This window comes from Nuphar pumila, chromosome 11, assembly GCF_984573655.1.
Source record: "Nuphar pumila chromosome 11, dmNupPumi1.hap1.1, whole genome shotgun sequence".
NCBI classification, from domain to species: Eukaryota; Viridiplantae; Streptophyta; class Magnoliopsida; order Nymphaeales; family Nymphaeaceae; genus Nuphar; species Nuphar pumila.
In genome coordinates this window covers 14,825,970-14,845,419 of record NC_143259.1, presented here as the reverse complement: position 1 = coordinate 14,845,419, position 19,450 = coordinate 14,825,970, and the positions used below count along the sequence as shown (strand labels likewise).

General features: G+C 41.2%; 1 protein-coding gene across 4 annotated transcripts in view; it reads right to left on the bottom strand.

The window, feature by feature from the left end:
* LOC149822074 (AMP-dependent synthetase and ligase family protein) overlaps window positions 1-19,450 on the bottom strand; it is a 146,683-nt gene that overhangs the window by 65,288 nt on the left and 61,945 nt on the right. For 3 of the 4 annotated variants that reach the window (XM_089981538.1, XM_089981539.1, XM_089981540.1), the window contains exons 9-11: window positions 18,802-18,845; window positions 14,028-14,136; window positions 4,992-5,051 (exon numbers count right to left, since the gene is read on the bottom strand). In XM_089981538.1, coding sequence (XP_089837664.1) covers window positions 4,992-5,051; window positions 14,028-14,136; window positions 18,802-18,845 — 213 coding nt within the window. Of the gene's footprint in view, window positions 1-4,991; window positions 5,063-14,027; window positions 14,137-18,801; window positions 18,846-19,450 lie in introns of all 4 variants that reach the window. The other variant, XR_016426194.1, reaches the window with a different exon arrangement.

Below are 19,450 nucleotides of genomic sequence, written 5' to 3'. Positions count from 1 at the left end.
CAACGAGATTCTCATTCAGGAAAGCATTTTTGACATCTAATTGAAAGATAGGCCATGTTCTAATGGAGGCCAAGGCTATTAAAGTTCTAACAGTGGTCATACGGGCCACAGGAGCAAATGTTTCTTCATAATCGATGCCATACTCTTGAGCATATCCTTTTGCTACTAAACGGGCCTTATATCTTTCTAGGGTCCCATCACTTTTGGTTTTGACTTTGTATACCCACCTACAACCTATAGGTTTCTTACCCGGAGGAATATCTTGTATCGTCCAAGTATTGGCCTTTTCTAGTGCATTCAATTCTATTTTCATGGCTTCTATCCATTCTATATGATTTTTTGCTTGAGAATAGGATGATGGTTCAACATATGATTGTATTAATGTAATGGCGGCCCTATACGTGGGTGAAAAAGATTCATAAGACATTTTTCTGGAGGTTTAGAGATTCTAGACGTTCTTCTAGGTGGGACTTCAGAGTATTTTTGTAATGCACATGGAAGATTTTGCTCTCTACGTCTTGAATATTGTAGACTAACATCCCTATGGATTTGCTCTTCATTATCATCATTTTCAACAACAATAGGACTTTGATCATTGTCAAGGTCACATCCAACATCACATTCATTGGATTTTGAAGTTGGATCAATTAAAAACGAGTATTCAGTGACATCCTTGGATTTTTCAAATTCAAAGAAGCTTTCTTTTTCCAAAAAAGATACATTTCTTGACACATATAATTTGTCATTTTGAAAATCGAAACACCTGTAGCCTTTTTGATTATCAGGATATCCTAAAAAGGCACATGGGATTGCACGAGGAGAGAGTTTATCATTTCTGTTGGTGAAAACAAAACATTTGCATCCAAAGACTCTTAATCTAGAATAATCTGGAGTTAAATTAACAAGCTTTTCTATTGGAGTTGTATTCTTTAATGAGGAAGATGGCATCCTATTAATGAGGTAGGTGGCAGTTAGGACCGCTTCAGCCCAAAAACTTTTTGGAACTTGATTTGCAATTAGCAATGTCCTAGTAGTTTCCATAATGTGCCGATGTTTGCGTTCGGCTAGGCCATTCTGTTGTGGAGTGTGTGGACATGATCTTTGATGTGTAATACCATGTAAATTGAGATAGTCTTTGAATTCGTTGGACATAAATTCTCCCCCTGAATCAGTGCGAAAAACAGAAATATCATTTTGAAACTTATTTTTAACCATTTTATGAAATATTTGGAAGTTAGCAAAGACATCAGATTTATTTTTAAGAAAATAAATCCAAGTATGTCTAGAAAAGTCATCAACAAAAATGACATAATATGTATAACCACCTTTGGAAATAACTGGTGCGGGGCCCCAAACATCCGAATGTATTAACTCAAGTGGTCGTGAGGAAACAAAAGTTCTACTAAGAAATGGTAACCTTTTCATTTTGCCAAGAATGCAGTCTTTACAAGAAAAATTTTCAGAATTACAAAATTTTTCCAAACTTGGAAAATATTGAATTTTAGACATATGAGGATGGCCAAGCCTTTTGTGCCATAAATCCAATTCTAATTTCTGAATATTATAACAAAATGCATTCTTGGGTAATTCCAAAAAGTCCATGTAATAAAGTCCTCCTTCTCTATGGCCTTCCCCAATCAGCTTCCCTGACTGGCGATCCTGTACCCAACAACCATGAGAAGAGAAGGAGATATTACATCCATAATCAGATATTTGCGAGACAGATAAGAGATTCAAATTAAGTTTAGGGATATATCTAACTTCTGGGATAAAAAATCTTTTGGATTTTTGAAGATTTTCAAAACATCCTATTCCTTTTACTTCGAGAGATGTGCCATCGGCTGTAAAAACCTTTGACACACTTGAGTCATTTTTAAGACATTCAGATAGACTATTAACATTTGGGGTCATATGAAAAGAAGCACCAGAATCTAAAAGCCAAGGAAAGTTACCTGGACCGGAAAAAGATGCAACTGCCGCTCCAGTTGAGGCTTCGGTTGAGGAGGATACCCCTTTGAGAAGAGGTTGAAGGATTTCCATCAGTTGAGCCATAGACACAGGTGCATCTTGATCTTTTGACTCAGATTCAACAGATGCAACTCTTTTTTCTTCTCTTCTTTTTAACTTTGGACATTGAGGCCTATAGTGCCCCGGTTCATGACAATGATGACAAATAACTTTTCTTTTATCAAAGTCGCCATTTTGCCTTCCAAAATGAGGCGGCTTGTAAGTACGAGTATGATTCCCCGGTCTAGATACAGCTAAAACGGAGTCATCATCAACTTTTGGAGTACTTTTTCTAAGTCTATTTTCCTCCATAGTGAGTTCTTCTATAGTATCAACAATAGAAGGAATTTTTCCACGATGTAAAAGGGCCGATTTGGTGGATTCAAACTCCGGCCTTAGACCATTCACAAATTGATAGAAATGTTCCATATCGAGTTGCTTTTGGCGAAGCTCGATGTCTTCGGCACAATGCCATTTGGGCTCAAGAAGAGCCAACTCTTCCCAAAGTTCGGACAACTCATTATAATATTCTCGAATAGTTTTATCTTTTTGAGTCATTGTCCGAACTTTATCTTGTAAATTGCATACATGTGCAATATCTTTAAGGGAATACATGTTTTTGAGGTATTCCCAAGCCTTATCGGCATGCTCAAACTTAGCTAGACTAGAGCATTTTTTAATGTCTATGTTATTGATGAGCCATGACATAATTTTTGCATGCCCTATCCTCCATTCTTTCCATTTCTTTTCATAAGTGGCTAACGCCTTACTCTTCTCTTCTTCCGTTAGAGGAACCTCTTTATCACCCTCTTTCTTGGTAAGAGATAGTTTAGGTTCCAAATCGGAACCATCCACTATACCCCATAAACCTTTTCCCCAAATGTTGTGCTTCATAATCGAAGCCCACATTACATAGTTAGTATCATTTAGCTTCATAGGAATGATGGTGATCTTGTCATTGTCATCCATCTTTTACAAGGGTAAGAGAGGAATAAATAGGAGGAGAGAGAGAAAAATAAAAAGAAAAGAAAAAGAGTAGACAAAGGAATAAGAGAGGATACAAAACCAATTTTTTTTGTAGCACAAGTTTGCCTTTCTTCAAACAAATCTTCTTGAGCCAAGAACAAGGTGATGAAACACCTTTTGTAAATGTGGCACGAAAATCGAGGCGGAAGCACTTCAAGATCTAAGGATTTCGTAGCTCTGATACCATGTAATGAAATGGTGGTCTTCAACAAATGCACAAATAACTCACAAACAAGTGTCTATTGGAGACACTGCAAGCATGACCCTTGAAAGGGTATAAAGGGAAGAACACTTGAAAAATAAATAATACTTTATTCATGAACAAAATGCTTAAGAAGCATAGTTCTTTACATTGAAGGGGTTCACCCCTATATATATAAAACAATGGGAGAGAGAGGAGAGCTCATTTTGAGCTCTCCAAAAAGAGACGTTGGAATCCAACGTCTCTTAATATAGCTGTTGGACTACAGTCCAACAGCATTTATTATTATAGCTGTTGGACTATAGTCCAACAGCATTTATTATAGCTGTTGGACTACAGTCCAACAGCTACTTGCACAGTCAAGTTCCAACAGGAACTTGACTGGATCAAAATATCTAGTTTCTATTGAACTAGATGCTAAAAAAGAAAATAAAAAAAATAGAAAAAGAAAATAATAAAAGAAAATATAATAATATTAAATAATATATATATATATATATTGCAGTTTACATTTTAACAAGGCGCACATACAAGACTCTGGTTATTACCCTAAAAACGGATACTTGGATTACTGAACCCCCATTTTGGCCTATACAGTGTAAGGTACTTAAAATAATCCATGTAATAAAAATAACCCTTGTAACCCATTCTGTTCTAATCTCTACCTTGGAGAAGGTAGATGGCACAACCTCGAGTGATTCTGTTCTGATTTTTGGGAGTGAATCGTCCCAATGGTCTCCACTCACTCATAGGTCTACGGAGGTCGGGGCTATCCATGTATCATAGGTGATAGATCCCCAACTACTGCAGTAGTCCAAGATGCATCCTACTTTCTGTTCTGCTTTAATGGTGATTCTCTGGATCACGGTCCGCCCGCTTTGGGTCCGTTATAGTCAGGTACCCGAGATTAAAACATCTGAGAATAATACACCCCCGAAATATCTCGGTTGTTTGTGATGGTCTTCCCCCACGTACTAGGGTGGATGGTTAATTATCGAAACAAAGACCCTTTTTAATAACAGTTTAAAATGAAAATATGCCCTAATTATGTAAACAATCATGTTTTGTATTATGTCCTTACTTTTCAGTAAAAACGCTTTATCTGAATTGACTGAATATGTTTAATATTCTGAATTACCGGAATTGGTATGGACTTACCAGATTGTCAGAAGTTTGACCCTTTAGTGGGTTTTTGTTCAAGTACACGTCAGTGAATGCAGCAGGCCAGGAGCGGTATCGAGGAACTAATACTCTCCAGAGGATCCAGGGACCAGCTTGGGACTTTTGTTCATAATATTTTGTATTCTCAAGTTTTGAACTATCTGTACATTTTGTCAAAAAATTATGTAAATAATATTTTGGTTTTCACTCTTATAATAACCGTCTTATTTCACCCATGTGGCTCGTTCAAAAATTTTAAAACCGGACTCAATATTAAATCATTTTTTGCTGCCAATATTTTAAAAAAAATCAAATTTTTTCGTAAAATTTCGAGGCGTCACAACTTCCTTTCAGGAGGTTACATTAATGATATCATCATGGAGATGTAAATAATATGATCTTCAATAAGATATTGGAATAAATTAAGATACACCCTATGTTGCATAGGTATGGGTGTGGGTACGAAGGGTACAAAACAAAATTTTACAAATGTACGGTAACACACACACACATACACACACACATATATATATAGAGAGAGAGAGAGATTTATTTATTTATTTATGCCTAGATTTGAATAAAATTTCAGCTATACCTGTAATGACACAGCTGTAACTCGTCCACTAGTTGATCCTACATAAAGTAGGCCCCGTACCTACAGCAAAACTGCAAAACAGTCAGTTCCTATAACCAAATTGATACCTGCATCTTTTTTAACAAAAATCTAGTCAACAGATTAGTCAGAATAACTGGAAGCATACAAATGGACATTTTCCTGAACAAAAGATAAATGGAATTCCTTTTTTATGAATACTTCTGCAAAAGAAGATCAGTCCAATTTGAACTGTATTAGAACGGATCCTGGCCCCAAGTTGGATTATTGGATAAAAAAGATTGGACAGTCCAGTGACTAAAGATGGGAAGTCACACACACAAAGTACATGCTGGACCACCCAATCCTACAAGGCCATCTTGGTTAAGCTTAGCCGGGCCGCATCTACCCAATCCACTCGCACCAGGGGTGAGCACCAGCCTGAGCTGCCCATGGGCAACCTGTGGCCCAGCCCATTTAGGTTGGATCTGAGCCAGCTTTTCGGACCCCAGCCTTGTGTGGATCAGGCTTAGGACCTTCCCATTGATGGATCATAAATGGACCTATCAACCTGGTCAAAAAAGGAACAGGCCAGCTCAACCATGTTTTATATTTTTAAACATGGGGAAATCCAGTGGGACACCCATTGTGCGACCTGTCGAGGCCAGGCCATGGATAAGATTTTAACCTGGCCCAGACCAGCCCCTTGCCAACAAATCCATAGCATTGGCCAACCAAAGATATCCAACAGAGAGAGAAATTACAGTTGCATATAATGATATACAGCTATGGGCTGTGTTAAAATATTGTATATATACCTGACTGATATACGTATATCAGTCAGGGGTATTCTGGTCTTTTTACACTTTATATTTAGTACAGTCCATTAGGGTCTGAGATGTATTTTTCTTTTTTTATTTTTTCTACTTTTCTTGTATTAAATACTAGTTGACTGTTGGGAGGCAGTCCAACGACTGTTGGACTGCCTCCCTTATTCAAGGTGAGGCTCTATAAATACAGCCTCACTCTACTCTTGTAAATGAATGCTCTTAGAAGCATTTCATGTGGAGTTATAAAGATCTTTTTTATATAGGCTTTTTGTGCCTTTGTGTTAGTATCTAGTTCATATTTCTTAACTCTTTTATGAGATTGTGATCGGTCCATTAGAGGCCATGGTTTTGTTGTGCACTTGTGTAGCCCATTGTTGGCATTGTATTCGTACACCACTAATTCATTACATGGCACCAAAGCTTAGCTCTTGAAGGAGTAAAAAGTTATTTTGGGATTATTCTACTTGTGGTGGTGCTCCTCAACTCTTGGTCCTCTTCCAACTCCTCTACTCAAAATTATTATAACCATTATGGGAGAAAGAGAATCTGCCTCCATCATCTCCTACAAGCTAAATGAAAACAATTACATGATGTGGGCGACGGCAATGGAGAATCACATCAAAGGTAAGAAGTGATGGGGTTTCGCTAGTGATACCACTAATGAACCGCAACTCAAATTGACAAGAAGAAAAGAAGATCAAGTCAAAGCTTTGTCCGAAGAATAAAAGGAGAAAGCTTTGCAAGAATATCAAAACAAGTTAGAGGATTGAGAAGCGACCAATGCTCAAATTCTCTCATGGTTTATGAATACCATTGAGTTCAAAATCGCCACCAACATTATCAAGTTTAAAAAAGCATGTGATGTATGAATTTTTCTAAAGAGTACCTTCATCCAAAAAGATATGTCTACGCTATATTATCTCCAAGACAAAAGGTATGTAAAGGCTGTGTTTTTGGGCAAAAAAGAATCAATTTGGACATGGGTCGAATCCGGGTCCGAAACCAGGTCCCCCTGTCACCCCCGTGCCTTTTTTAAAGAGCACAGGAGGCAAGGTTTCTCGCTCGAGAAACCCTACCGCCCGCTACCTTCTCCCTCCCTTTGCTCTCCCCTCCGGCGACCCACGGTCGAGCTCCACCGTCGCCCGACGTCCCCCTCTCCGACAGCCTCCCCAGCGACCTCGCCCGACACCCCACGTCGCCTTCTCTCTCTCTCTCAGATTCTCTTCCTCTCTCTCTCGAGCTTCCTCAGCCGTCGAAACCCACCGTATGCCAGCAACCCCGAACCCCCTCCTTCTCGCTCGGGTTTTTCCCCTTCGGTGTTCGCCTCTCCGGTAATCCCTCACCCTCCCCTCAGTCTCTCTCCTCTGCCATCTGACCTCCAGCCTCCGGCCGACAGCCGTCGGAGTCCCCCCCCCCCCCACCGGCGACCCTCGTTGACCTCCTCTTCTTCCTCCCCCTCTCGTCTCCCCCCTCCACAACCTCCTCACTCGCTTCTCCCCTGACCCGCGTTGGCGACTTTGTCGTCGGTCGTCCTCCTGTTTCGGTAGCCTCGCTCCGCAGCCAACCCACGATCGGATCCCCTTCGTCGGTGAGTCTGCAGCTTGTGCAACGAAGCTCTCTCGTGCCCTGCGGCCCGAGACGTATATTACTTGTAATACCCGTAAAAAAAATGGGTAGTTTTATTCATTATGGGCATAGGATCCATTATCTGGATCCATATAATAGTTGTGGGTGAGTTGGGTTTGGACCCACGTTGGAGCCAAATGGACCCAACCAGTGGATCCTATAGTTCAATGCCGACCCGGATCCACTTGGATCCCTCATTTTAGGCTGACCCGGATCCATATTTTTAAACATACGAATCCAGATCACTCGGATCCAGCGTCACGGGTCGCAGGACTCGGACCCGAGCAAAGAGTTTGCATATTTATAAAAGCATGAATCGTGCCTAGGGCACGATTCCTGCAAACAAGATCAAGAAGAGGGGAAGGGAGAGGGTCTCGCCCTCTTTCTCTCACGGTCTCTCATCTCTCTCTCGTTTTCGTGCGTGATTGCAAGGCCACCGGAACCGGCTCCATCACAGTCATCGCACGACCAGGGACGCACAACGCTACTGACCGGCCACCTCCTGTGCTTCTCGAGTCGTCGGAGGCAGGTAGGATCCTGTACCTTTTTTGTAGGTCTTGAATGAAGTCGGTCTGCGATTAGGGTTTGTCAAAGAAAGGGAACCGAGGGTTCGATTGAGTCTTGGCTGCCGAAAAACTAGTCGGCGAATTGAGGGGTTTCGGTAACTGCAACATCCGACGAATAAGAACCACTGAAGTATTTCTTGATCGGTGGGTCTTGGGTCGGCAGGTTGTGTTGGATGTCCAAGAAACCCTCGGATCGGTCCTCTAATTTGGGGATTTTTGGTATTGAACAAAGAAACCCTAGATTTAAGGGGGGGGGAAGGGTTCAGTGGCTATTTGTTTTATTCATCCCTATTCTATCTCATGCTTCTATAATGCAAGATTAGTGATCTGGAACTTCATATTATTTTCGTAAAGATGGCTAGTAAGGCAAGGGGCTCTGCCCCCCCCCCCTGCCTCTTGTGGATTTTCGGGCGGGGGCGGAGCCCCTGCCTCTTTCTTGTTTTCCGACAGGGGACAAAACCCCTGCCTTTTGCCATTTTTTTGGTAGGGAGTTTTGCCCCCTGCCTCCTATGGTTTTCCGACAGGCGGCTCTGCCCCCGTGCCCCCACTCTGCTTTGTGTTTTTCGGTAGGGGGCTTTGCCCCTCTGCCTTGTGTTTTCCGGTAGAGGGCGAGGCCCCTGCCTCCTGGTGTTTCCCAGCAGGGGGCGATGTCCCTGCCTCCTTGTGTTTCCCGACAGGGGGCGAAGCTCCCCCTGCTCTTCTGTGTTTTGCCGGCAAGGGGCGAGGCTCCCCCTACCTCCTTTGGTTTTTCGCAGGGGCGAAGCAACCTGCATCTCAATTGTTTTTTGGCAGGGGGCTTCGCCCCCCTGCCTCGATCTTATTGCCGACAGGGGCAGAGCCCCTGCCTTTCTCGTTTTCCACAGGGGGCGCAGTCCTGTTTCCGATTGAGGCAGGTCCGGCAGGGAGCCTCTACTCCCTCCCCTGCCTTTTCTGTCCTAGCAGGCAGGGAGCATGAGCTCCCTGCCTCTCTGGCTTTTTGTCGGCAAGAGTGAGGCCCCTGCCTCCTCGTAGTTCGCTGACAACAGGTCAGCAACGGCTCGCAGCCCATGCCCCTGTTTCTTGCTCGTAAAGTAGGTTCGTCGGGAGCACACTGCCCCTGCCTCTGCTTCTTTCACGTCAGGACAACGGCAACGGCCCTGTCTACCTTTTTTACTGAGATGGCATGTTGACAGTCGCTTTTGCAGCTCGTATGACGGATCTCGCTCGTGGTCCGTGACCTGAGTCGTCCATCGCTTATACCCACAGACGCCAGCAAGCTCGCAACTCCCCAAGGTAGGAGAAGATTGCACGGACGACTTGGATAATTGAATTAAGTTCAATTAAACTAAAAATGACCATTAAATAAATATATATATTTATACGAATATGCACTTAACTCAAGGACGTGGTTTCACGATCCTTGTCCTTTACTTTTTGTCATGTTTTTACTTGTCGTCGCGCACTGCGTCGAGGCCTTTCGTTGCACTCCTGCTTACAGTCTTTACTTGTCGTCGTGCATTGCGTTGAGGCATTTCGTTGCACTCCTGCTTATAGTGTTTACTTGCCGTCGTGCATTGCATCGAGGCCTTGCGTTGCACTCCTCCTTATAGTTTTTACTTTGTCGTCGCGCTTTGCGCCCAGGCTCTTGCTTTTGCATGTGTTGTTATTGTCTTGCTATTGCAGATGATGCTCAGGTTTTCGCTCATTGCATACGCTTTTGAGGCATCCTCCTGGAGGATGCAAGAGACATCTACCACTCTCCCGAGTTAGCGATACATCCTCGTCTAAGGAAAGGGATACCTCGCAAGGATCCTCGCTCTTCGTGTACACAGTTCCTGCATAGTAGACTTGAAATTTAGGGAGTTGTGCAAAAGCATTAAAGACTGCCCAAATCAAAACATTTGGAAGGATGTGATTGGTTGGTTATGTTCGTCTATTCGGCATATCTCGGGTGATCCCGAATTGGGATTCGAGCGAACTTCTTAGTGGGGGTTCTGTTGAGAAACCTAAATCCCGTCTATCGAGGCTGGTATCGAGTCATGCAAGGCATGTAGATACCCCGATAGCGAATGAGATTCTAGAAAATCGCATGCCAAATGTTGGCACAAGCTGCTGGCTGTTTCAAAAGATAAAGAATATCAAAGTATAGTTTGAGAAGAATTACATCTTTGTGAAACACTTCTGAAGAGGCTCTTATTGAGGAGCTATACCCCTTTCATCGTAGAGTACTTGTAGTCGTGCACTACACGCTAGTACTGCGAGGATCGGATGAGACGGTTGTGCGACATCGAACAGTGCTAAATGCACAATGTTGTAATCACATAAAATGATATCATTCGCCTTCACAGGCAAGATGCTCGAGTGGTTTAAAGACCACAGCATAGAATGGGTCGTTAGTTAAGCAACCCCTAACGCACACATTCGCTTATTGTCTGTCAAGGGAAAGGACAGAGCAGTACAAAACTCCAATGGACAGGTTGTTAACAACCACCCCATGGGCAATGATCCGGCCTCCCCAGTCATTGGAGTTAGGGGAAAGGGGCTACAATAGCCAGCTCAACACTTATACAGAAGTTGGATGCATCTGTGGCACTGCTTACCTGCCTTTGAAGAATCCTCTCTCAGCTAAAGTCGTCCATTTAGGAGTGGACTCAACTAGCTATTCGGGTTATTAAAAATACATAGAATAACAGACGCCCGAACTAGTCTCAGTTGTTTCTACGTTTTGCATGCGCATACCCGCAGGCCATTAATATCGAAACATAAAGTCTGTTCACACTGGTTGATTGCTCGCTTGCTCGATAGTTTAGTATGCTACTCGTTGAGCTATGCACGACTGTCAAGGCGTTACTTTATTTTGTTAAATTGCTTACGCAGTTCTTTGCTGAGTAATAACCACCTTCTCATAATAGTTAAGTGTTTATAATAATAGCATTATGCCAGTTGCTACATATTAGCATGTGACTTACTTTACCCCTTGATCGAACTGCTTGGTGTTTGTTGTAGCGTAGCACTTGTTGGCTTGCATCTCTTATGATTGATGTGATTACATACAGCTCGTAATCTATGAACTGGTGGCAACTAGGATTGATTGATGTGGTCGCTTGTCTTATAAGCTGCTTACATATTGTGATATAACTGTTGTCGTATGATTGCTTATCATGTATAGCTTATGAATGGCTTGTGATGCAATGGTTTATGCCTTACGATTAATTTAATTACTTGTCGATGGACTGAGTCATTTGATGGTAATTGTATGTATTGCAAGCATTATTATGAGTGCTTGTCTTATTCAGTTGTTTTGTTTGGCTGTCAGATCGAGTTAGTTACTCTTTGCCTATAGAATCAGCTGGATTGTCATATCTGTGTGTTCTCATGTGTCGTTTATGCATGCTTTGAGGTCCTATTTGAGGATTGCAATGTTCTTTGTGGCAATAATTCGATGTGTAATATTATATGCTTTTGTGTGATATGATTGATGTGCCATGTGATAAGAAATGTTGTGAGTCTGCGATAATATGTTCATGCTTCATGGAACCTTATTGGAGGAATGGGTGATCATGTGTTTTGTTTTACCATGTGAAGTGATACGATACATATTGCTGATATACATGCTTGTGCCCATATTGGTGGCTATTGACCCAAAGAGCGATCGATGGTTCGGAGCAGTCGATTGTATTGATGCATGTATCACTGAGTAGGATGTCTATTGAGGACCAGATCTTCAAAGGATTATCTGTGAGGGTGTGTATGATCAAGACCAGGTAACTGGCTAGAGTGGTAGATTCTCTGTGAGGATGTACACTGTCCACGAATGGGTAGCCGCAAAGAGGGTGAACTCCTGTGAGGAAGTGTATGGTCCAAGACCAAGTATACCATTTAGGACGAAATTTCTTGTGAGGTTATACATTTCCCAGACCAGGTGATCCGGCATTGATCTTGTTGATTGTTATAGTGACTATCGACCCTGAGAGCGGTCATTTGTGTTGATGTCTGTATCGCAATAGTTTTCATTGCATATGGCATTTGTTGGGGACAAGGTTCCCAAAGGATTCTCTGTGAGGGTATGTATGATCAAGATCAGGTAACCGGCTAGAGTGGTAGAATCTCTGTGAGGATGTACACTGCCCACAAACGGGTAGCCGCAAAGACGGTGAACTCTTGTTAGGAAGTGTATGGTCCAAGACCAAGTATATCATCTAAGGCGGAATTCCTTGTGAGGTTATACATTTTCAAAACCTGGTAATCCGGCTAGAGCAGTAGAATCTCTGTGAGGAGGTACACTGTCCAAGAGCGGGTAGCCGCAAAGACGGTGAACTCCTGTGAGGAAGTGTGTCGTCCAAGACCAGGTATACCCACTAGGGCGGTATTTCCTTGTGAGGTCGTATATTTTTTTGAGCGAGCAATCCGACGTGGAACTTGTGTTTTTGCTTACCATAAAAAGTTATGGTGAGCTGTGATGATCTTCTAAGATTGTTTGTCATAGCCAACTATGAATCTATAGTTTTGGCTTTCTGTTTTAGCATGATTTCATGCAGGACTCAGATGTGAGAATCAGATCTTTATTTGATTTTAGATCATGTTTTGGACCTTCTATAGAAGAGTGGGCTTTTTCTGAGAAAGTATGACGCCTTAGTGAGTCATAATTGGTGACAGTTGGCCGCGTAAGGCCTTGAGAGATAGGAATAGTTTAAGGTGGTTCAGGATAAAGCGTTTGTTAAAAGTAGTGAGAGCGACAAACGATGACCTGATAATGATTAGATGCAGAGACCGTTCTAGGAACGAGAACAAGCTTGTTGTGTGGTAGTTCATAGCTTGCGATCAAATGAATCGTCTTGCTACGTTTTGACAGTTGCGCTGCTTACTTGCTTTGAACCACTTACCCTATTGCATCGCTTACCTGCTTGCACCGCTTATTCGTTTGCACTGCTTACCTGTTTAACTGCATATCTGCTTTAAACTACTTAGCATACTGAATTAAATGTACTTAATTTAGTTTCATTTAGTCACTCGTGCACCTACTAGTTTTTCGCGAAACTAACACATTCTATAGGTACAGGTGACGATTAGGTACACCATGAGCGATGGCGTGATGACAAGATAGTTTCAAGAATTCTTCTTCCTGCTCTTAGCTCGCGTCCTGGACGTTTTGGGTTTTATAACAGATTTTCCTTGGGATATCTGAATTTTGTGAGTTTTGGTTTTTTTAGCTAACGTGCCCAAAGTTGTCAGCTTTCCTTTCTGAATTTAACAAAATAGTAGTCTTCCGTTGATTTCATAAACAAACTTTGAAGGAAAGAGATTTTTCCTAGTCTCTTGCCTGTTTTCTGAAAGGTTCGCAAGTTTGAAATTTTGGGGCGTTACAGACCGCACCCGCGTCGCGTCGACGCGGGTGCGGCACCCTGCTAGCCGAATCCCTGTGACATAGTTCATGGACGTGAGATGGGTAGTGTATTGAAGAAGTCGGGTGTACTTGCAACTGTCATACGGAACATGATGTAGATATGCTTAGTACGATATGATAATTTTAAAAAATTAGGACGTGGGGAGCACAGCCACACACACACATAGATGTATGTATGTGTGAGTATGTACAAAACAACAATTTTAAATCACTACAGTTAGGAACATTAAATAGTGAAACTAAGTTGAAATTGAATGTAATGCAATTGATAACAAATTTTAAAAGAAAAAAAAACTCAAGTGAATATGAATAAGTAAATAAGATCATAAAAAAATAGATAAAGTTAATGACAAAATGTTGACTGTGTGAAACTGGTATGACTATATTGCTGCCTTGGTGAAGTGTCGTATCATGTTCGTGAAGTGTTCGAGTGTCGTGTCGTGTCGGTACGAGATACACATGCTAAGTGAAGTGTCCACGACATAGACATGCAACTTGGATAGCATGTGGATTAGTGCAATCATGGATGCATAAATATGTGACACATGAAGTTCATGGGCGCGAAAGAAACTACAAAAGCTATTAAACATAGAGATAGTCTACAGCTCCATCTTATTGATAAACTAACACATACCATATCAATAGAAGGTGATCCGTAAATGCTTCCACCACAGAAAACCTTTGAAAGACAGCAATGATTTTTATAGTCCAGAGCATACAAATTATGATCATATGATCCACACCTGCATATTTAAAATGTACATAGCAACAATGATCATAAAAATCATATTATCATGAAGACAAATGGCAGGAAACTAAAAGACAGTATGGCAACACTTTGCATTAGTTGCATTTATACCTTGTACTCTGTCTTGCTAAAGAAAATTACAAATGAGATGCCTAAGAAAAAAGTTCACAAGTAGCACACAACACAGAATTGGTCATCCATATGTCCAAGACAGGCAAACAAAAGAAGGAAACATTTTTTATTTTTTCTATACTTAATATTCATTTGGAGCAACTATATTCACTCACTCTCAAACCCATCACACAAAATACCCAGAGCACAAACAAATTTGATATTCAAGAAACAAAAAAAATACAATGGTCAAGAAATGATGAAGCAAATCAATCATGGAAAATATTAATCACATGAATCCCATAAACATGCATGAGAAAGGGAGAAAGAGAGTTATACAAACTAGCTCTTACAATTATAATCCCTTAGGATGCACCCACCGCCAACCTTCTCATTAGATTTTAAAATGGTGGTTTTCTAAGAAAACTCTAGGCACATTCACAAAATCAAAAAATAGTAAACCTGAAAGTTTCAGGTGTTCAAGCACAATAAAACGCTAAGTAAAAAGCACCCACTCCTAGAGGTTTTAAAGGACCAAGTTTAAAGCCTTTAGATTGCTGTCCTTAAAGTCATCAAAATTAGGCCTGTAGAGGCACCATTATGGACATGTCAAAACAAACTATAGTTATGTTCAGCTTGGAATGGTTTTCTTGCAAGTGTTTAATAACAAAAATGCAAAAAGATGCCCTACAAACACAAGTTTGGTGAACCAAAGTTTTTTGTAGCTGAAGTGCAAAATCCGAGTTTCAAAAAAAAATTATATATATATATAGATATATATATATATATATATATCGGATCCGACCGGATCCGGTTCCCAGCCCACGCGCCGCGTGGGCTATTTAAACCCCTGCAAAGGGGGTTTCTCTTTACGAAAAGAGGAAACTCTCTCTCTCTCTCGACTTCCCGTCTCCCTCTTCGACCCCTCTCACTCACAGGTGGTTCGCTGAAGCCCCCTTCGCCAGGAGCAGCCGACCCCCCACCCATCGTACGTCTCCCTGCTCCCCTCTCTCTTCTCTCTATTAACCCAGCAAAGGAGGGGTGCCGCCCCTCCCTGCTCCCTCTTTCCCTTTTTTAGCAGGCAGGGGTGATACCCCTTCTGCCTCCCTGTAAACCCAGTAGAGGAGGGGCAGCTGGGGAGCTGCCCCTCCCTGCTACCTCTTTCCCTTTGTTAGCAGGCACGGGCGACGCCCCTCCTGCCTCCCTGTTAACCCAGAAGAGGGGTGCCGCCCCTCCTGCCTTCCTCTTTCCTCTGTTAGCAGGCAAGGTCGACACCCCTCCAGCCCTCCCTTTTTTTTTTCTTAGCAGGCAAGGGAGACGCCCCTCCTGCCCCCTCCCCTTTGTTTCCCCGTTTGCCCAGGAATCGAGCCTGGCTCGACTATGGGCTGGCCACTGCCTGCAGCAGTGCCCCAACCATGCTGAGAAGGCCCGACCGAGTTGAGCTCGGTCACCGAACCCAGCTCGATTCACCCTTGGCATGAGCCCCACTCAGCCCAGTCAGCTTGAACTAGGTTTGGATTCGAGCCCTGTGATACAAGCGTTGCTTACTTCAACAAATTAAAAGGATTTCATCGTTTCTTAAGCAGCATGACAAAATACTTTTTAGCACACCCCATCGGCGGAATGAACGCAGCACAAGCCCTTGATAACCTACGCTCGGAAGCATCAGTGAATCTGACCATCTCCGATGTAGGAGAAAGTTGCATACAATGACAAATGGCAGAACACTTCTAACATATATGTATATGTATATACATATATATACATGCTTTTAACTCAAGAACGCAGTTTTGCGTATTCTTGTCCATTTAAAATTTATGTCATTTACTTTGTTGTGTTGTTGTTACGTGCACAGGCTACTGCTTACACCATTTACTAAGCTGATGTGTGATTTTGTACATCGTGCATCGCTTACGCAGTTTATTTAGCTTGATGTGTGGTTTCGCATATCGAGTCTTGCTTTATGGCATTTACTTGTTGCCACGTTATTACGTGCACAGACTACTGCTTACGCAATTTATTTGGCCGATGTACGGTTTCGTACATCATGCATTGCTTACACAATTTATTTAACCGATGTACAGTTGCGTACATCGTGCGTCGCTTACGCAGTTTATTTAGCTCGATGTGTGGTTTCGTACATCGAGTCTTACTTTATGTCATTTACATTGTTGTTGTGTTGTAACGTGCACAAGCTTATGTTTTGATATATGTGTATTATATACATATATATAACTTTGTAAGGTATGCAGTTTTGTGTACTCCTACCTACCTTGCATTACGCTTGCATTTAAAGACGCAGATTTGCGCATAATCTTCAAAGAAAGGGAATTTCACGTGCGAGATTTCAAAGCTCATAATATTCGTTGTTTCAAAAAGCAAAAACGAATATTTGGCAGTTGCAAATTCGCAACCAAATCTTTTTCTCAACCTTGCGTAGCCCTAAGTGGTACGTGTGGTCCTTTATGATGTCTGAAATGACTTGGATACTCCCGGTCTAAAACACAAGACTTTGAGATTCATAAATAGTGTTGAGGTTTCTTTCTGAAAAACCGATACCCCTCTCATCATAACGGTACTATCAGATATGCACAGCATGTTAGTATTACGATGATCGGATGAAAGGTTTATGGTAACCTCGTAGCGTACAAATGCACAATGATAACATAGAAATCACATAAATAGTGATAATCGCCTTCACAGGCAAGATGCTCGAGCTAGTTTGAAAGACCAGAGCATGTAGAATGGGTCGTCAGTTAAAATAGAACCTGACATACTCATTCGTCTATTTGGTTCAGTCAAGGAAGAGGATAGGATTGTACAAAAACTCTGATGGACAAGTTGTTAACGACTACGCTCCTTGAGCAGCAATTGACTCGGTGTCCCCAGTCATCGGAGTTAGGGGACGGGGCTATCAAATATTATCTTAGGTGATAGACCCCATGGACTTCTGCAAAAGTTGAATGCATCCTTTGCCACGAATGCCTCTGGGGAATTCTCTCTCGGTCACTGGTCGTCCCCTTTGAAACGGACTCAGCTGACTGTCCGGGGTATCAAAATACAAAGAATAACAAACCCTCCGAACAGTTTCAGTTGTTTCTACATTTATCCTGTGCGTACCATCATGACAGTTAATATCGAAACAAAGTTATCATGTTCATTTTATTTATATTAAATTGCATATCACGAATGGAACAATGCATGTGTTAGTCTTGTTCTAAATTGTTATATCTATGCACTTACCAAATTTTCATCAATCTAACCCATTTCATGGGTACAGGTGATTATTAGGTCGGAACGGCAGGCGATGGTGCGATGATGACATCAAGATCCCACTGTTTTTCTGGCATTTTGTTCCTGAATCATGTCCTTATTATAAATTTTGTATAAGGGTTTCCTCAAAAAATTCTGTTTTTGTAGAACTCTAAATTATCAAAAACCTCGTTTTTTGAATCTATATGGTTTCAATGTTTGAACGGAGATGCAAATCCGTTGTGTAAAGGAAGGTTCGCAGTAATGCGCCTAAGGTCCGTCGGCTTGTTATTTCAAATACCATTTCCCACTGAACTGCTATTTTAAAACTCTAAAAAAGGAAGGATTACAAGGCTTTTCAAATTTTTCCTAAAAGTTACAAGTCCGGGATTTTGGGGCATTGCATGAAGTCCCTTGGAACAGGCTCTCTTTTATCTAGAAAAAAGCAAAGAAACAGAGAAATTGTCTCAGTTTATATTCATCATAGTGACTCAAGAATCAAGATTCCAAATTTAATGATAAAAAAGAAAAATCATAGAAAGACCTTTTCTTACTTTAATCCTAGTAATTCCACAAGAAATTAAAAGGTTAACCAATATAGTATGTCAATTGAGCATGTGAAATACATAAGAAAGGGGAGGAACTAGCTCAAGTAAGAGAGCCAACTAGAGTATATTGTGAACTCCTAGTCATTGCCACTCATACTAATTGGCTCAAGTCCATGATAACATAAACCAACCTCACCCAGGTTATAACAAGTCAATAAGTCAAGCAACTTTCTACCTGGACACAATTTGAGTGGGACAAGTAGCAAGTATCCAAACCAATTATGAGTAGGTTCAATTGCTCTAGAGTCTATAGACAAACTCAGCAGATCTTAAATTTACCAAAGCATTGTATCATTAACTGTGCAGAAGTTAATATAAAACGTTCATGAATAAAGATATATCTCTAGGACAAATGGGATTTAATACCGACTTTGTTTATGCTGAAAACATCAGGCATAAAATCCTCCTACCGCAACAGAAATCTAACTTGTTAAATAGTTTAACTTTGGGGTTTAGAGAGATAGCTGGATAGCTAGGTCAAACTAACATGACCAAGGGGTCTTGGTTTGAATTCCACATGGGATATCTCCCAGCTTGCCTATAACAAAATATAATACAGTTTCCATAAAATCCTCATTGCTTGCTTCTGGAAAATATGATAAACAATATGATTAACTGGGTCAGAAACCAAATAATTTACCATCAAATTAAGTTCTCAAGTACGAAAAGCATCAGCTTTGGAAAATTACCATACTATACTTCTTGATTTGTCCACAACTGGCTGCGATTTAACCTTCAATTTATGTGGATAAAAATTAGTCAAACATGTTTAAAAGCTAGGGAACCTTAGCTTTTAAAACTGAAACACAAAACAAGGAACAAACACTTGACATATAAGACAATCTCACATTTTTCATCAATAAACAAATATAGAAGTCATATGTACAATCACCAAAATCAACAAGTTCCAAGTCATTTAAGGAATAAGTCTTCCCAATTCCCATAAAACAAGCTTCTATGCTGACATCTCAACACTCAATGGGCATGCTTCTACTCTCAAGAAATATAGCAAAAATCAGTATACTGAATGTTATATTTCTCTAATGGTTTAGGGGATTATACCAAGTATTTATTTAAATTTTTTTTTTCCTTGCCTTTTCTGGTCTTGCATTATTTGTTGCAGCAATGCATTTGTATTAGCTGAATTACCAATCAAGAGTATTACTTTTACCATGTCTAAAAGATGTGCCGACCTGCATCCTATCAAAATCAGAGCTTCAGAATTACCCATCGCTCAAGTCTGACCACTTAACATGTGAAAGTATGTGGTCTTGTAACTATGATATGTCAGCATATCAGAGAAGCTACACTTTTATATTTTCCTTTACTTTGAGCCTT